Below are 20,139 nucleotides of genomic sequence, written 5' to 3'. Positions count from 1 at the left end.
TGAGAACATGAGCAAGGGGCGGGGTAGAGGGAGAGGGAGAGAATCTCAAGCAGGCTCCATGCTCTGTGCAGAGCCTAATGCAGAGCTCGAACCCAGGACCCTGAGATTCATGACCTGAGCCAAAATCAAGAGTGAGATGCCCAACAAACTGGGCCACCCAGGCGCCCCTAATATAATTTATTCCTGATCAAAGGAATATGTGTTTAAGATAATGACTAATAATCAAGTGTAACTGACTCTTGATTATTTAGATTAAGTTATTATCTTAATGATAGGAATGACCTTTTTGTTGAGATAATCATTTTAAGCATAGAAACTTAATTTCATATAGTTTCTTTCATGGTGATAGTATGGAAAAATATTTTAAAAATTAAAAGCACGGAGGTGAAATAAATTCTTTTTTTCCTGATTCCAGACAATCCATTGAACAATGAAAATTCTAGGACCCACTCTTCTGTAATTGCAACGAGCAAGCTATCAGTAAAACCTTCCATCTTTCACAAAGATGCTGCTACATTAGAACCCCCATCTTCTGCTAAGATTACCTTTCAGTGTAAACACACAAGTGCCCTTTCTTCCCATGTTTTGAATAAGGAAGATTTAATTGAAGAACTTCCACAGCCAAACAACATAGAAAAATGTCTAGATCATTCAGTTGCTTCTCTTACAAATGAAAGCACTTACTCTATGAAATACCCTGGATCTTTGAGCAATTCTGTCCATTCAGAAAACTGTCATAAAGAAAGTAAGAAAGATATCCTCCCAGTATCCTCCTGTGAAAGTAGTATTTTTGATTATGAAGAAGATATTCCATCTGTTACAAGACAAGCACCAAGTAGAAAGTATACAAATATTAGAAAAATTGATAAGGATGCCCCGTTTATACACATGAACCGTCATAGTAGTGAAAGTACATTGGACAAAAATTCTTTCAACTTTTCGGACCTAAGTCATTCAAAAAATAAATTACCCTCTGAAAGCAATGAAAAAGGAAACAGCACAGCTCTGAATAGTTTATTCCCTTCATCATTAACTGAAAATTGTGAATTGCTGTCATGCTCAGGAGAGAATAGAACTATGGTACATTCTCTTGATAGCATCGCTGATGAAAGTGGGCTAAATAAACTTAAAATTAGATATGAAGAGTTTCAAGAACATAAAACAGAAAAGCCAAGCCTCAGCCAGCAAGCAGCACATTATATGTTTTTTCCCAGTGTTGTTCTTTCTAACTGTCTCAGTAGACCACAGAAACTCTCTCCTGTCACATACAAACTACAACCCAGCAGTAAACAGTCCCGGTTAAAAATGAATAAAAAGAAGCTTATAGGGCATCAAGAAACTTCTACCAAAACTAGTGAAACTGTATCCACAAAAGATAATTGTATACAGAATAATCCTTGTAATAGTAATCCTGAGAAGGATAATGAATTGGCCAATGATTTAATTAAAGTCACCCGTGGACCTTTCGAAAATAAAACACCCACAGACAGTTTTATAGACTGTCACTTTGGAGATGGAACCTTAGAAACTGAGCAGTCCTTTGGATTGTATGGAAATAAATATACACTTAGAGCCAAACGCAAGGTAAATTATGAGACTGAAGATAGTGAGTCAAGTTTTGTAACACACAACTCAAAAATTAGCCTACCTCATCCCATGGAAATTGGTGAAAGTTTAGATGGAACTCTCAAATCTCGAAAACGAAGAAAAATGTCTAAAAAGCTACCCCCTGTCATCATAAAGTATATTATTATTAATAGATTTAGAGGGAGAAAAAATATGCTTGTGAAGCTAGGAAAAATAGACTCTAAAGAAAAACAAGTTATATTGACAGAGGAAAAAATGGAACTATATAAAAAGCTTGCACCTTTGAAGGATTTTTGGCCAAAAGTTCCTGACTCCCCTGCAACCAAATATCCCATTTATCCACTAACACCAAAGAAAAGTCACAGAAGAAAATCAAAACATAAGTCTGCTAAGAAAAAAACTGGTAAGCAACAAAGGACAAATAGTGAAAATATTAAAAGAACTTTATCTTTCAGGCGAAAACGGTCACATGCTATCCTGTCTCCTCCCTCACCATCTTACAATGCTGAAACCGAAGACTGTGACTTGAATTATAGTGATGTTATGTCTAAACTAGGTTTTCTTTCTGAGAGAAGCACAAGTCCCATAAATTCTTCTCCCCCTCGCTGCTGGTCTCCCACAGATCCAAGAGCGGAAGAAATGATGGCTGCTGCAGATAAAGACGCAGTGCTTTTTAAGGGTCCGAATGCATGTAATAACAAGACTGTTCATTCTCGTATGGAAAAAAATAGTCGAGCAAGAGCTCAGGTTAAGAAATCAAAAACTAAGCTTGCTAATCCCTCTGCAGTTACTAAGAGAAGGAACAAACGAAGTCAGACAAATAAAGTAGGAGATGGTGGAAAAAAGAAACAGAGAGCAAAACAGAAACAAAAAACAAATGAGAAAGTTATATCAAGAAAGCATATAACAATTAAAGATGACAAAATAAAATCTCAGTCTGGTGCTGAAGTTAAGTTTGTGCTGAAACATCAGAATGTGTCTGAGACTTCAAATAGTTCTGGAGGCTCTCAATTACTTTTTAAACAGAAAGATGTGTCACTAATGGGCTCTGCTATAGATCATCCCCTTTCTGTTCCCGTGCCCACTGGAATTCATACACAACAGAATTTATCTGGCTGCTTTTCTTCTTTTTTAGAAAGCAAGAAGCCTGTAGATTTGCAAACATTCCCCAGCTCACGAGATGATTTGCATTCATCAGTTGTTTGTAGTTCTTTGGGACCTGGAATCTCAAAAATTAATGTTCAGAGATCTCATAATCAAAATGCTATGTTTACTCTAAAGGAATCAACCTTGATTCAAAAAAATATATTTGATCTTTCCAACCATTTGTCTCAGGTAGCGCAGAATACACAGATATCTTCGGGTATAATGTCTCCAAAGACAGAAGAGAATGCAAATACACAAAAAAACTATTTGTCATCTATCGGAAAGTTAAATGAATATCGTAATTCTTTAGAGTCAAAGCCAGACCAGGCGTATGCCCCTAATTTTTTGCATTGCAAAGACAGTCAGCAGCAGATTGTGTGCATGGCAGAACAGTCAAAGCACAGTGAAACTTGTTCTCCAGGAAACGCAGCTTCAGAGGAAAGCCAAATGCCTAATAATTGCTTTGTAACTTCCTTGAGGAGTCCAATCAAACAAATAGCGTGGGAGCAAAAACAAAGGGGCTTTATTTTAGATATGTCAAATTTTAAACCTGAAAGGGTAAAACAGAGGTCGTTGTCAGAAGCAATTTCACAAACCAAAGCACTTTCTCAGTGTAAAAGTCGAAATGTGTCAACACCTTCAGCATTTGGTGAAGGCCAGTCTGGACTGGCAGTTCTAAAAGAATTGTTACAGAAAAGACAGCAGAAAGCACAAAATGCAAATATTATGCAAGACCCATTATCTAATAAACATCAACCAAACAAAAATACTTCTGGTTCCCTTGAGCAAAACAAAACAATTAAACGAACACGATCAGTAACATCTTCAAGAAAACCTAGGACTCCCAGAACTACAAAACCTAAAGAAAAAATTCCCAAACTTCTTAAAGTAGACTCTCTAAATTTACAAAACTCTGGCCAGTTGGATAACTCTCTATCAGATGACAGTCCCATCTTTTTTTCAGATCCAGGTTTTGAGAGTTGTTATTCACTTGAAGATAGCTTGTCTCCTGAACATAATTATAATTTTGATATTAATACAATAGGTCAAACTGGATTTTGTAGCTTTTATTCTGGAAGTCAGTTTGTCCCAGCTGATCAGAATTTGCCTCAGAAATTCCTAAGTGATGCAGTTCAGGATCTTTTCCCAGGACAAACTATAGAAAAAAATGAGTTTCTAAGTCATGATAACCAGAAGTGTGATGAAGACCAGCATCATGCCTCAGACTCAGCCTCGTGGATTAGATCTAGTACTCTAAGTCCTGAACTGTTTGAGAAATCATCCATAGATAGCAATGAGAATCGTCGCCACAACCAGTGGAAAAGTAGCTTTTATCCTCTAACAACTCGCTCTAATTCAATAATGGATTCTTTCTGTGTCCAGCAGGCAGAGGACTGTCTAAATGAAAAATCCAGATTGAATAGGAGTTCAGTAAGCAAAGAGGTGTTTCTTAGCCTCTCACAGCCAGGCACTTCAGACTGGATGCAAGGTCATACCAGAAAAGAGATGCAACAGTCTCTTGACTCAGTCAATACCTCTTTTACTACAATACTATCCTCCCCTGATGGTGAACTTCTGGATGCAGCCTCTGAAGATTTAGAATTGTATGTTTCAAGAAATAATGATATATTGACACCAACTCCTGATAGTTCACCAAGATCTACCAGCTCTCCCTCACAGTCAAAAAACGGCACTTTCACCCCTCGAACTGCTCACATTCTAAAACCACTTATGTCCCCACCAAGTAGGGAAGAAATTATGGCAACTTTGTTGGATCACGACCTTTCAGAAACTATTTACCAGGAACCATTTTGCAGTAATCCTTCTGATGTACCAGAAAAGCCCAGGTAATCAGAATTATTTTTTTCCCTTGAGTCACTCTGAATGATTATAATGAATGTAACATGGGTACCTGACTGCTAGTTTTCTGGCTGTAATATACTGTATTTATAGGTAAATCACCGTAGAAGCAGTTCCTAATTATGGACTTTTGAGAAAATTCACAAACTAGCTGGATGGTTGCACCTTAAGAACTTTAAGTTGATGAGTGTTGGTCTTAGATCTTACTGTTAACACTGTGTCAACATTAAGGATTAGAGATGCAGAGGCTCCCCTTGACATGATGCCAGATTAAGAAGGATGTCATAATACTTGAAAAGTACATTTATAATTTTAAAAATTATTTTTAAATAATTTATTTCTAAAATTGTAAACTTTTACAATTTTTAAAAGGACTTTATTTTTTAAGCGTGTTTGAAAATGAGCATACATATGTTTTAAGTACTTTTATGATATATCTCTAAATGAAGATTATTTTAATTATTTGTTTGTGTTATAGCACTTTCTTTTCATGTTGCCAACACCTTCAATCATATTGTTACTACTGTTAGTTTGTACAGTTACTAGGGATGCAAGATGGACTTCACCTCCCCTTATCTCTCCTTTTTTAAAACAAGGCTAATTGAACATAATAATTTAAAAAATTTAAAAAATTTAAAATAACCATCCAAATAGACTGTTTAAAAAGGAAGTAATCCTATAGTTTTATGTAGTAAATAAGAGAAAATGTTAGTTAGCCCTTTGAAATTTCTCCCTCAATAATGAACTTGAATTTCTTCAGGCTGTTGGAAGCACAATCGTTGCAAAGGATTTGGTAATGTGGGGTCAGACTAGTTCAAAGATTTGTGAATGGAGAGAATTTGAATCCACGTAAGAGGCTCCTACTCAAAATAGGAATAACCAAACTAAAATCCATAGAAAACAAATATAATATTGTAGCCAGATGCTGTGCCAGAAAGAGTCCTACAGTATGATAAATTTGGTGCTATAATAAGGAATAATTAAAAAAAAAACACTGGTAATATGTAACCCAGTAACATAAAAAAAAATATTTTCAGAGAAGCAGTAGACAAACAGATGCATACACACACACACACACACACACATACACACACACACACACACACACACACACACCAGTAGCAAAATACCAAGGCATCAGTATTGGTTTATTAATAAGCCAGTAGTTAAGTAGGTATTCTGTACCTCTTGCATCACCAAGGTAGAATATAACTGATAGGAGCTAAATGGGGGAACATGACATAATCCAGGCCATTTAAGTGATGATTTTTGTTCCTGCCCCCCTGTGTCTTTGATCCCATTTACCAAACCAGTTGTAAGGAGAGGCAGTTCATTTCGGGCATCCAGTCAGAAGCAGAGGAGGCTGGCTAGGATTGCTGTGGCCAACTTAGCTTAGTCTAAATGATGGAAAAGATATGAAGAGTCAGCCAAGGCAAGAAGCCACACCACATGTGTACACTAACCTTCAGCAGCACCGTGTTCCTGACCCTAGTGGAAAAGACACAGTGAATACAGGATTTTACCCAACAGATCAGCAATAATTCCTGCAGGAGTCTGTTCTCAAAGGGGTCGAGAAAAAGTGATCAGAAATATATGGTAGAAGTTTCTTCCTCTAAAGACTTGAGGTGGAAGATAGAAAATTTCCTCTCCACCCTTCCTAATACACAGTTTTACGGTTTGTTTTGGTTTGGTACCTATATGTGGTCTTTTAGCACAAATGGGACTCTTTCTCTTTATTTCACTGCTAGAATGAATGAATGTCTGTTGCATAGGCATTAGTTTCCATTATTTGGGGGACTTCGGTTTTATCAGTAGTGATTATGGTATATTTTTTAATTGAACTATTTTTTCTGCCTCAGCCTTACAAATCTAATTTTTAATTCTGAGTTAACTTACCATGTGTTAGTCATTAACTCTGTTGCTGTTATTTATTGTCCAACTTTGAGACTTGTCCTGCAGCTGAAGTAAAAGGATGATAGTCATTATATTTGAAAAACAATTTTTAATTTAAAACTATTCATTATAGTATATTTAGGAGGTATAAAAAAATAGAAATCACACCATTTCTCTACCTATCAACAACCACTCTTAATATTTTAATGTTTTTTTTTTAGCTTTTTAAATGTATAGTTTTTGTTTTGTTTTATGAAATGAGATCTTACTATAGTCACAGTATTGTGTACAGATTTTTTCACCTAATATTATAAACACCTTCTAAATTAGGAGTTTCTTGAAACATCATTTTATTTATTTTTTTTTTTTTAAGATTTTATTTATTTATTCGACAGAAATAGAGACAGCCAGAGAGAGAGGGAACATAAGCAGGGGGAGTGGGAGAGGAAGAAGCAGGCTCATAGCAGAAGAGCCTGATGTGGGGCTCGATCCCATAACGCCGGGATCACGCCCTGAGCCAAAGGCAGACGCTCAACCACTGTGCCACCCAGGCGCCCCTGAAACATCATTTTAATGACTACATAATAATCCTGTCATATGTATATTATATTGGACAGAAAGTTTGTTCCCTGTTCTGCCACTATAGATAATTAGCGTGATTATTGTTTTCTTCATGAAGCATTTCCTATATTCTGGGGTTTTTCCATATAGTCTTAACCAACTGAGCCACCCAGGTGTCCCTTTCCATATGGTTTTAGAAGTAGCATTACTAAAAATTTTAAGGCTCTTGATACATATTGTGACATGAGTTGCAGCAGTTACCATCCTGCTGACAATATTCAAGAGAGCTGAATTTACCACACCTCACCAATTTCTGTTTTTACTTCGTTATGATCTCTGTATCATTAATATTGGAGTTGGCTCTGTCACATATGTGTGTACTCATTTTCTTCAGTAGCGATGATCTTGCTTCTAATTTTTCACATAGCTGGGAGGTGGTTATAGAGTTAATTATTAAGGGCCAAACTCTTTCCATGTAAAGGGGAAAAGGAAATGTGGTAACCCTTCAGCTCCAAATCAAAACATGAATCCAGTTCATTGCGTTTTATGTAGAGAATGACCAGGATGTTTGGGATACCCTAGGAGAAGTAATTGAAAAAACTAAGAACTTATCTTCATATCCATGAAAGAGATACCATAAGGAAGAAAAAGTAGACTTTCTTGCTGCAGAAGACAGAGATAGTATCAGTGGATATATGTTAGAGAAAGAGGTTTAGCTTGTTATTTCCAACTATTGGAAACTTAATCAGGCTGCCTTTTAATAGTGAATCCCCACATACATATACATTATCAGCATTTATGCTATGCATTCTGTGGGCTCTGCCAACTCAAAGTTCTTATGTTAGTGTTAAGCCTTGCCATGAAAAGGGGAGAAAGAATTATGGTAATTTATCTCAATTGTGTCTGATTTTTTTTTTTAATGTTTGAAGAGACTTGGAGTACAAAGATATGTTTGAACTGACTGGTTTTGCTAAACTACTGTAGATACTAGAGAATCTCTATAGAGAGGCTATAGATAAAATCCAGGGATATAGTCTCTAATGATAAATTCTTCCATTGTTTTTATTCGTATATGGTGACAGTACAAAGTTACTTGAGTAGAGGAAAGGAAGAGATCAGTTTGTGCCATCTCCTTGGAGAAAAGAAGGCTTCGTGGGGCACGTAAAACAAAAAATACCCTCNTTCCCTGGTATTGATGATTCCTTCCAAAGGAAATTAATTTAGTAGCATATACCTGTGAAGAAAAACATGTTAAGACTAGAAGAGTGTACCTGCATAAAATATGTAGGGAGAAGGCATACAAAAGGAAGAAATGGGCATTTTTAAGAATCCAAAAGAGACTTTAAAAAATCTCTAGGATAGGGAGCTAAATATTTTGGTAATTGCTTTTTGAGACAAAACGGTTGTTCTAAAATATGTTGTTTATAGGGAGATCGGTGGACGGCTTCTCATGGTAGAAACTCGACTTCCAAATGATCTGGCTGAGTTTGAAGGAGACTTTTCCTTGGAAGGACTTCGTCTGTGGAAAACAGCATTCTCAGCAATGACTCAGAATCCGAGACCAGGGTCACCCCTTCGCAATGGCCAGGCAGTGGTCAATAAAGGGTCAAGTAATAGCTATAAAATGGTTGAAGATAAAAAAATTGTGATTATGCCTTGCAAATGTGCCCCAAGTCGACAACTGGTTCAAGCATGGCTTCAAGCCAAAGAAGAATACGAACGTTCCAAGAAACTGTCTAAAACTGAGCCAACTGGAGTTGTAAAATCTGCTGAGAACTTCAGCTCTTCAGTTAACCCAGATGACAAACCTGTAGTGCCTCCAAAAATGAGTACAGCTCCACATATACTCCCCACTACAGCGCATACCAAGGAAGATGTTGGTAACTCTCAGATTGCTTTGCAAGCACTAACCGCAGGACGTAGTCGAACTATAAGTGAAAGTCAGACACTGCCACCAGTTGCTTCTACAAATGATCCTGAGAAAGGTGAAGATGATGATGATGACTATTATGTTAGTTATAGCTCCCCTGATTCTCCAGTAATTCCACCTTGGCAACAAGCAACATCCCCAGATTCCAAAACATTAAATGGAGATGAGAGACCCACATCACCAGTAGAGGAACTACATTCCCTGAATATTGAGAACTTCTTAAAACCAGTAAAAGATGGTATACAGAAAAGCCCCTGCAGTGAGTCTCTGGAGCCTCTAGTCATATCTCCAATTAACGTTAGGGCAAGAACCAGAGTATGTGACCCACTCTGTCTTCATAGTACACCAGTTGTACAGAGAAAACTTCTGGAAAGGCTTCCTGAAGCAAGTAGCCTGGGCCCTTTATCAACAGGTGAGTTTACAAATAACAGGAAGTCTTAAATTCTTTTTCAAAGATTAGAAATGAAAACATTAGACTATGTAATGAAATTCAGAGCTTTTTTTATGTGATTTTTTAATATATATATTTTTTAAATTAAATTCAATTAACATGTAGTGTATTATTAGTTTCAGAGGTAGAGTTCAGTTATTCATCAATCTTATATAATACCCAGTGCTCATTATATCATGTGCCCTCCTTAATGTCCATCACTCAATTACCCCATACCACCCCCCTCCCCTCCAGCAGTCCTCAGTTTTTTTCCTATGATTAAGAATCTCTTATGGTTTGTCTCCCTTTCTGATTTCATTTTGTTTTATTTTTCCCTCCCTTCCCCTATGATCCTCTGTTTTGTTTCTTAAATTCCACATATGAGTGAGATCATATGGTAATTGTCTTTCTATGATTGACTTATTTCACGTAGCATAATACCCTCTAGTTCCATCCATGTCGCTGCAAATGGCAAGATTTTTTTTGATGGCTGAGTAGTATTCCATTGTGTATATATACCACATCTTTTTTATCCAATCATCTGTCAGTGGACATCTGGGCTCTTTCCATAGTTTGGCTATTGTGGATGTTGCTGCTATTGTAGATGCCCCTTCGGATCACTACATTTGTATCTTAGGGGTAAATACCCTGTAGTGCAGTTGCTGGGTCACAGGGTAGCTCTATTTTCAACTTTTTGAGGAACTTCCAAACCGTTTTCCAGAGTGGCTGCACCAGCTTGCATTCCCACCAACAGTGTAGGAGGGTTCCCCTTTCTCCTCATCCTCACCAACATCTGTCATTTCCTGACTTGTTAATTTTAGTCATTCTGGCTGGTGTGAGGTGGTATCTCATTGTGGTTTTGATTTGTATTTCCCTGATGCCACATTTTCACGTATCTGTTGGCCATTGGATGTCTTCTTTGGAGAAATGTTTGTTCATGTCTTCTGTCCATTTCTTGATTGGATCATTTGTTCCTTGGTTGTTGAGTTTGATAAGTTCTTTATAGATTTTAGATACTGGCCCTTTATCTGATAAGACATTTGCAAATATCTTCTCCCATTCTGTCATTTGTCTTTTGGTTTTGTCGACTCTTTCCTTTGCTGTGCAAAAGCTTTTTATCTTGGTGAAGTCCCAGTAGTTTATTTTGCCTTTGTTTCCCTTGCCTTTGGAGACGTATCTAGCAAGAAGTTGCTGCGGCTGAGATCACATAGATTGCTGTCTGTGTTCTCCTGTAGGATTTCGATAGTTCCTGTCTCACATTTAGGTGTTTCATCCATTTTGAATCTATTTTTGTGTACGGTGTAAGGAAATGGTCCGCTTTCATTCTTCTGCATGTGGTTGTCCAATTTTCCCAACACCATTTGTTGAAGAGACTCTCTTTTTTCCACTGGATATTCTTCTTCCTGCTTTGTCAAAGATTAGTGACCATGGAGTTGAGGATCCATTTCTGGGTTCTCTTTTCTGTTCCATTGACCTACAAGTCTGTTTCTGTGCCAGTATCATACTGTCTTGGTGATTACAGCTTTGTAATAGAGTTTGAAGTCGGGAATTTTTATTCCACCAGCTTTGGTTTTCTTTTTCAACATCCCTCTGGGTATTCAGAGTCTTTTCTGGTTCCATACAAATTTTAGGATTATTTGTTCCATTTCTGTGAAAAAAAAATTGATGGTATTTTGATAGGGATTGCATTGAATGTATAGATTGCTCTAGGTAGCATAGACATTTCCACATATTTGTTCTTCCAGTCCATGAGCATGGAACATTTTTCCATTTTTTGGTGTCTTCCTCAGTTTCTTTCATGAGTATTCTATAGTTTTCTGAGTACAAATCCTTTGCCTCTTTGGTTAGGTTTATTCCTAGGTATCTTATGGTTTTGGGTGCAATTGTAAATGGGATCAACTCCTCAGTTTCTCTTTCTTCTGTCTCATTGTTAGTGTATAGAAATGCAACTGATCTCTGTGCATTGATTTTATATCCTCGCACTTTGCTGAATTCCTGTATGAATTCTAGCAGTTTTGGGGTGGAGTCTTTTGGGTTTTCCACATAGAGTATCATGTCATCTGCGAAGAGTGAGAATTTGATTTCTTCTTTGCAGATTCTGATGCCTTTTATTTCTTATTGTTATCTGATTGCGGAGGCTAGGACTCTAGTACTATGTTTGAACAACAGTGGTGATAGTGGACCATCCCTGTCGTGTTCCTGACCTTAGGGGTAAAGCTCTCAGTTTTTCCCCTATTGAGAATGATCATTTGCTCTGGACTTTTTTTGTATATGGCTTTTATGATATTGAGGGATATTCCCTCTATCCCTACACTGTGAAGAGTTTTAATCAAGAAAGTATGCTATACTTTGTCAAATGCTTTTTCTGTATCTGTTGAGAGGATCATATGGTTCTTGGCCTTTCTGTTATTAACGTACTGTCTTACATTGATTGATTTACGGATGTTAAGCCACCCTTGCAGCCCAGGAATAAGTCCCACTTGGTCGTGGTGAATTATCCTTTTAAGGTACTGTTGGATCCTATTGGCTATTATCTTGGTAAGAATTTTTGCATCTATGTTCATCAGGGATATTGGTCTGTAATTCTCCTTTTTGTTGGGGTCTTTGTCTCTGTTGGGGATCAAGGCCTCATAGAAAGAGTTTGGAAGTTTTCCTTCCATTTCTATTTTTTGGAACAGTTTCAGAAGAGTGGGTTTTAATTCTTCTTTAAATGGTTGTTTGAATTCCCCTAGGAAGCCATCCGGCCCTAGACTATTGTTTGCTGGGAGATTTTTGATTACTGCTTCAATTTCCTTTAGTTATGGGTCTGTTCAGGTTTTCTGTTTCTTCCTGTTTCAGTTTTGGTCATTTATATGTCTCTAGGAATGTATCCATTTCTTCCAGATTGCCTAATTTGTTGGCATATAGTTGCTCATAATATGTTCTTGTTAATTGTTTGCATTTCTTTGGTGTTGGTTATGATCTCTCCTCTTTCATTTATGATTTTATTTATTTGGGTCCTTTCTCTTTTTGATAAGTCTGGCCAGGGGTTTATCGATCTTATTGATTCTTTCAAAGAACCAGCTCCTAGTTTCGTTGATCTGTTCTGTTCTTTTGGTTTCTATTTCATTGATTTCTGCTATAATCCTTATAAATTATCTTCTCCTGCTGGGTTTAGGCTTTATTTGCTGTTCTTTCTCCAGCTCCTTTAGGTATAGGGTTAGGTTGTGTATTTGAGACCTTTCTTATTTCTTGAGAAAGGCTTGTTTTGCTATGTACTTTACTCTTAGGACCACCTTTGCTGCATCCCAAAGGTTTTGAACAGTTGTGTTTTCATTTTTATTTGTTTCCATGAATTTTTAAAAAATTCTTCTTTAATTTCCTGGTTGACCCATTCATTCTTTAGTTGGATGCTCTTTAACCTCCATGTATTTGAGTTCTTTCCAAATTTCTTCATGTGGTTGAGTTCAAGTTTCAAAGCATTAAGGTCTGAAAATATGCAGGGAATAATCCCAATTTTTTGGTACCAGTTGGGACCTGAAAATCAGAGCTTTTTAAGTGAAATTTTAACTGTACTAATGAGAAGTTATTATTATTTTATCATGTCTTGTAAAGTCATCAATTATCATATGGAAACCTTTTTATCTTTCTGCTGTGAAATCTACTTACATATGCTTCCATCTATCTTCTTTTGCCTTCTGAGTGAAATATCGGAGCCCTCTCCGAAACCTTCCTTTTTCTCAACTTGATTTTTCCCACTGGCTTTAACATATACCCAAGTCTTGCCCACCCTTTAAGATACAAAGAAAACTAAAAACCTGCCTTGACCTTACATCTGCAGCTTCTACTCTTTTTCCTCTTCTTCAAAGCCAGATTTCTTAAAAGATTTCTATAACGTGACAACTCCATTTACCTCCTCTCCTTTCTCAGCCCACTCAACATTCGATTCTGCCCCCATCATTCCACTAGTATGGCTGTTGTAAAGATTTTCAATAAGTTTCATGTAGCTAAAGCCAGTGTATGGCTTTGTGTGTGTGTGTGTGTGTGTGTGTGTGTGTGTGTGTGTTCCTGTCACATGCCCTCTTTAAACAGCCATTGTTCTATTGACCATACCTTCCTTCTTGGAGCTTCCAGTCCCTTTAGCTTTTCTCCTACTCCTGTGTTTCTGCCTACTTGCTTTCCTTTGAAGCTTTACTCTATATTTTCTCCCTAAATGAATGAGTTCCTGCCCACAGGATTACTACAGATAACACACAAATTTAAAGTTCCAGTTCAGAACTCTCTGAACCTCCAGTCTAACTGTCTATTTGGCATTTCTACTTGAATGCTCAAAAGCACCACAAGGTCAATATTTTTCTTTCTTTTTTAGAGAGAGGGAGGGGAGGGGGAAGGGGGAGAGGAGAAGAGAGAATCCTAAACAGGCTCCATGCCCAGCAGGGAACCCAATGCGGGGCTTGATCCCATGATCCTGAGATCACTATCTGATCCGAAATCAAGTCAGACACTCAACTGACTGAACCACCTTGGCGTCCCATAAGGTCAATGTTTTTAAAACTCAATTCATGATTTCACAGCATACATTTGCCACCAGGCACCTATTGTACTCATACACACAAACACACATGCCCACACACACAAGCCTGTGGTTCTCTTTTGGTTTTCCTTACTTCAGTGAATAGTACCACCATTTCTCTGTTACACAGGTTACACAAGTCAGAAACATGGGATTTATTTGTAACACCCACCTGATTCCCTTACCACATCCTTTGGTTCCCAGTCCATTACCAACCAAGTCCTGTCACTTTTTTGTTTCCTGAATTACCCAAATCTCTCCATTGTTTTTTCTACATCTGCCACCACAACCTTAGGCCAAGTTATCATCATCTCACCTGGACATCTCTCCTAGCCTTCTTTCCACCCACAGTAATTTCACTTCTTTTGCTTGGTAATCAGGGAAAATCCTTACTCTGTTTGTTAATTACCACTCTTTCCTCTGATTTTTAGCACAAAAAAGCCTTCCTGATCTCTGTGACTAGTAAAAATTCCCAGTTATATTCCCCTTTGTCGTACTTACCCCAGTTATAATTTTATTCTTCTGTATGCATTTGATGAATATCTGATTCTCACTCTAGACCCTGTGAGGGAAGAGACTGTATTTTTTCTCATCGTAAATACTTGATGAATAAATAAATGAATGAATTAAATGATTGCCTAGGATATGACTGAGGTATAAAACTCCATAATTAAAATAGAAAATTTTTTTTTAAATACAAAATTTTAAGTTATTTTGGTAGGGATCAGACATTTAACTTAGTTTTATTTTTAAATTATGAAGTCTTTGGGAGGGATTAATAGGACAATAGGATAGTACTCACAAATGGTATTCAGGAGTTTGGAATAACAAAAAATTTTTTTTTAAAAAAAGAAGCAGGCAGTTTTGATGTACATGTTAAATATGACATTTCTTTCTACAGAACCAAAAACCCAGAAATTGAGTCATAAGAAAGGAAGTAATACTGACACTCTTAGAAGAGTACTCTTAACACAAGCGAAGGTAACTATGCTAAACATACTTAATGTTCAGTGGAAGATCCATTCTTATCTTAGATTTCAGTTAGATAATTGATAACTTTGTGTCTCAATTTTTTAAAATTTTATTATATTTTTTGCATCATTTTATTTACGTATCTTTGAGACAACGAGAAATTGCCTAATTTTTTTTAGTTTTTTTTTGTTGCTGGGATCTAAAAGATTCTTATATGTAAATACAAATATTACAGAGAAAGTGAATATGATAGCCAAAATGTGGATTATGAGGATACAAATACATTAACTGATTACTGGCAAAATCAGAACAGTCCAATGACAGCAGAGCTCAAGTAAGTGATTTTTGATCCCACCAAAAATATATCCTTTTTCTTGGTTTATTACTTTTTTCTCAAATATAACATTGATTTTTTTTCAGTTCATTTTACTAAGTAGCAAAGGAAAGCAAGATTATTTACTACTGAAACTAAAAAATAAATATCTTTATTCAAATACTAAAAATATGGTAATGCTTAGAAATACATGATTATGTTAAAAAAGGTATACATTAGACATGTATCCTTAGACATAGGTGACAGGAATCTTCCATACATTTCATTAATATTAACCACATAAAATATGTTTTAGCATTTCTATTTTAAAACTAAATACTTTTTAAAAACTTTCACTTTTAAATCAGTATTGTTGAATTACAAGCTATTTATATTAAAAAATAAGTACAAGTGTGATGTGAACATAAATCAAAACTTGGGGGGAAATGGTTAATGGATCTGGAAGTCAGAAAAAATATTTTTAAAAAATAGATTCTATTTTTTCTAAACCCTTCAAAATGATTTATGTTTTCATTCGTCTTTCAGACACATGTTGTGTTAGGGTAAAATACAGACCTACAATTTCAAATCTTTTATAAACTTTAGCCCTAACTAGTTGCAAATATATTGCCTTCTTGTTTGTCATACTTCCAAGAAAGGTCAAGATAAGTGTCCATGTGGTGTAAATGTCAACTCTCCGACAAGACTTATTTTTATTATTTGGGGTTTGTAAACTAAAAAAGATCAACATATGGTTTGCTTACAGATTATATCAGATATTTCTGCTTATACCCGGTTCTGATATCTTGAATTACTAGCATGAAAAGAATGTTAATAAAATATTTACTGGTTTCTTCTTGGGTCTGAAGAGATGGTACTAGTTTATCATGTATTACTAAACACATAAAGCAGATTATCTAAGTAGGAATAAGTGATCAAAAGAAAGAAAACGATTGCTTATTTATCTTTTTCTGGCTATGTGTTGTTGTTGTTGTTGTTTTTTAATAGAATCAGTTTGCAGCAGTAAATACTCCAAAGAAAGAAACTTCTCAGATTGATGGACCATCTTTAAACAATACTTACGGTTTCAAAGTCAGCGTACAAAACTTACAGGAGGCAAAAGCTTTACATGAGGTAAAACTGCAACAGTAAGGACACTATTTAACTCTCATGTTTTATTCTGTGGAACAAGTGTGGACATTTCTTACTGAGGGAGGAATACACTGAATTCTGTACTTGTTGATCTTCATTTAGTTATTGGTTTATATATTTATAGAAAATAGAAAAACTTTTATGGGGAGGTGGGGTTTGGTTTGTTTTTTTGTTATTTTTGAGAAACTTTTGAAGTAGCCATCACTTATTGAAACTGCTTTGTGGTTTCACAATTTTCACAAATCTTATAGCTGCAGTTTGGTTTATAGAAGCTAAAATTAGAAAAGCTTTGCAGAATCATTGCAGAATCATGCACCCTCTTGAAGTTAAAATCACTTGGAAGGTCTGGTAGGTTGCTCACAGCTTCTTCCCTATGCAGGCCTTCATCTCAGCATATACTCCAAACTGCCACCTGGTGGTCACATAGGGAATGAGCAAAAAAAAATCTGCACTAGGTATGCCCTTCCTTTTTCTAGGGAATTGTGTCCGTAGCATTTTTTCTTCTGTGTCCCATTATGCTGCGCTAATTTCTCTGTCTTCTGCATATAAATATTCAGAGCAGAAGAGAAGGGTTATAATCTTCATCCCCCTTTGTCACACACCTCTTCCTTAGTCACACTCAGTAAATCTCTCCCCCATCTCTTCATTTCATGTTTGCTTAAAAAAATGCCCCTAAGATCAGTAGTGCATTTTTTTTTATCAAGGAATAGAAAGGCGAAATTTGAATGTGCAGTTTGGCCTACTAAATAAATAAATCAACCTCCACAAATCTTTTGACCTGAAATCGTCTTCTGTCTTCTTTATAGTCTGTCCACATGTTCATCCTTTTCTAACTTTTTTTTTTTGGTTTGGTTTGGTTTGATGTTAGGGAGAGGTTTTCCAGTTTATATTTTTTAATTTACCAAATTAATGTGTGATTATTGTTAAAAAAAAAAAAATTAGGGGCGCCTGGGTGGCACAGCGGTTAAGCGTCTGCCTTCGGCTCAGGGCGTGATCCCGGCGTTATGGGATCGGGCCCCACATCAGGCTCCTCTGCTATGAGCCTGCTTCTTCCTCTCCCACTCCCCCCCCCCAGCTTGTGTTCCCTGTCTCGCTGGCTGTCTCTATCTCTGTCGAATAAATAAATAAAATCTTAAAAAAAAAAAAATTAAACCTGAAGAGCATACATTTAAAAGTAGAAGTTCTTTCCCTTAGCTCCCCATTTTACTTGATTTGATGTTTTTGATATTTAGAAACAGCAGTATATATTCAAGGAAAGTGGTAGATTTTGTTTTATTCTTGGTGGATATTTGTTTTATTCTTATGCTTTTATATATGTATAATTAATGTTCTTTATATTTTGAAAATTACAAATTTACTAATGAATGCACACAGTGTTACATGTATATGGTAAAAAAAAAAAAAATTCAATCAGGACAAAAAGACTTAAAATGAAAATTAAGCTTCCCTCCCACCTCAGACTAAGCGGTCTCCTTCCCCAAAGGCAGTATAAGCAGTTCTTTGTTTTTATATCTCTTTGCAGAAATTTTCTATGCATGTGCTTTAACGTTTTTTACATATATAAATGCATACTAATTCCACTTTTTAATGTAGGATGATCTTTCCATATTAGAACATTTAGATCTGGTTCATTCTTTAGAAAATTTTAAAGGTTACAGAGTATTCCATTATATGTAGCCTTTATGGGATGTCACATAATTTATGTAACCAGTCCCAACTGATAAACATTTATGTTTTTAGTCTTTTATGAACTATAAAAGACTGGAAATATAATTTTTATTGAACATCCTCATACATACGTATTCACTACATGTGAGTATATCTGCAGGATATATTCTCAGGAGTAGAATTGCTAGATCAAAGGATATGTCCATTTTTAATTTTGATATTTCTAAATTGTCCTCCAAAAAGGTTTACCAAATTCTACTTCCATCACTAGTGAGAGCCTTGTATTTACATTTCTTCATGCAAAATAAATACAGAACACAGTCCTTCATTAAATTTATATGATTTCAATAATTACCAGTACTGTAGCAGTAGTCTCCTGTCTTTCATTCCGTTACTGGTACAATGATGGCTATAATTCCAGCTGTAATCATGAATCCAATCTGTGTTCTATTTTTTTTTACCCAGAGTTTCTACTTATTTTGTCTTGTTTTTTAAAAAAACTAAAGATTACAGTTCAGAGTTTTTATTAGCATAGGAATATAAGTGTAAAAAGCAAAGTACTACTTTTTTTGCATATATGTTAAAGAGAAAATTTATGTGTGCAAAATCTAGCTATTGTGTAGTTGATGCCATATAATTCTTACAATATTTTTTCAGGAAAAATTAATTAAAAACTTGCCTAGTACATACAGAAGTAAATTGTAGTAGTAGAGAATTAATAGGAGTTTCAAAATAAAATGCATCTTTCTTTTTAGTTTAAACTATAGGTGAAACCGTAGTTAACTGGGTAGAAAGTAAAAAGTTAACAGACTTTGACTCAAATGTACAACCACTTGGATTAGTCATTCTCTTTCTCAAACAGTTGAGAAACTTAAGAGGCACTGCATGTATTTTAGATAAATCATTTTAAGCATATATTGTCACTGAGAAATTATAGCACAAGCAGTTTTTCTAAAATAAAAACATGAATTGATTCAATCTAATCTTGGAAGTAAAAATCTTTAATCTGTGGAGTATTAAATTGTGAGTGTGTCCTTTATGGCCATTTTTTTCTATAATTTTACACATATTTCCTTGGAGTCTTAGTGAAACATTTCTTTCAACATGTCTCAAAAAGTTGTCTAAAATCATCATTTTTATTTCCTTTTTTAGATACAAAATCTTACCCTAATCAGTGTGGAGTTACATGCTCGAACTAGAAGAGACTTAGAACCAGATCCTGAATTCGACCCAATCTGTGCTCTGTTTTACTGCATCTCATCTGACACTCCATTACCAGATACAGACAAAACAGAACTCACAGGTGTAATAGTGATTGATAAAGACAAGACAGTCTCCAGCCAAGGTATTGTTCATTTTTATTAATTTTATACCTATCCACCTAGGATGAACCTCTTAATGGGGGCAGTTTCTGTGCTGGAGATCTAAACCAAGCCAGTATCAGGAACTCCCTTTTAAAATGTGTGCCGAAGTAGGAGTAGGAAGTACTGTGTATAGCTTTGTCCTGGATTCATTATTCTTACTTGAATTATTGTCCAAAGTCAGAAGCACTTAACAGAAAGCTATTACTAAAATTTCCACTTAACATATATAATTTGTTCTGAATACTAGTTTATAAAATATTAATTGCTAATATTAAATTAAAATGATTATCTCTAGGTTGGATGGACAATCTTATGTATGCATTGCCGGTATTTTGCTGCTAACAGAGTGTTTTCCTTTGCTTTTAAGAAATTACTAGTATAAGTTAATGGATTATAAGAGACTTTTAAGATACATTCCCATTTTGTTTATATCTCTTCCTAAATATGCACATTTTTGGTTTAGACATTCTTCATATAGTATGCCACGTAAAGGCATTTTATATACTATCAAGTGTTCTGCAGTTTCGAGTAGTAATACATGAATTCAGTCAACTGAGGAGGAAGTCTTAGCACAGAACGAAACCATATAGGAATTTGCTGTTTAATCAGTGGTATGCTTGAACTAGCTTGTACCAGTTCACAAGACAATTGTTAAATTTTTATGAATTTTGTGAACTAGTTGATATCATATTGGTAGTTTGAAATCAGCCA

General features: G+C 35.7%; 1 protein-coding gene across 1 annotated transcript in view; it reads left to right on the top strand.

Moving 5' to 3' along the window:
• The window catches only part of REV3L (REV3 like, DNA directed polymerase zeta catalytic subunit), a 169,574-nt gene that overhangs the window by 88,806 nt on the left and 60,629 nt on the right, over positions 1–20,139 (top strand). The window contains exons 13-17 of the mRNA XM_040627642.1: positions 416–4,580; positions 8,476–9,389; positions 14,861–14,940; positions 16,253–16,378; positions 19,217–19,409. Of these exons, the coding sequence (XP_040483576.1) occupies positions 416–4,580; positions 8,476–9,389; positions 14,861–14,940; positions 16,253–16,378; positions 19,217–19,409 (5,478 nt within the window). The remainder of the gene's footprint in view (positions 1–415; positions 4,581–8,475; positions 9,390–14,860; positions 14,941–16,252; positions 16,379–19,216; positions 19,410–20,139) is intronic.

Source organism: Ursus maritimus, unplaced genomic scaffold (genome assembly GCF_017311325.1).
Source record: "Ursus maritimus isolate PB19 unplaced genomic scaffold, ASM1731132v1 scaffold_13, whole genome shotgun sequence".
NCBI classification, from domain to species: domain Eukaryota; kingdom Metazoa; phylum Chordata; class Mammalia; order Carnivora; family Ursidae; genus Ursus; species Ursus maritimus.
The sequence above is the reverse complement of the archived record's forward strand: the minus strand, read 5'-3'. Positions and strand labels throughout refer to the sequence as shown.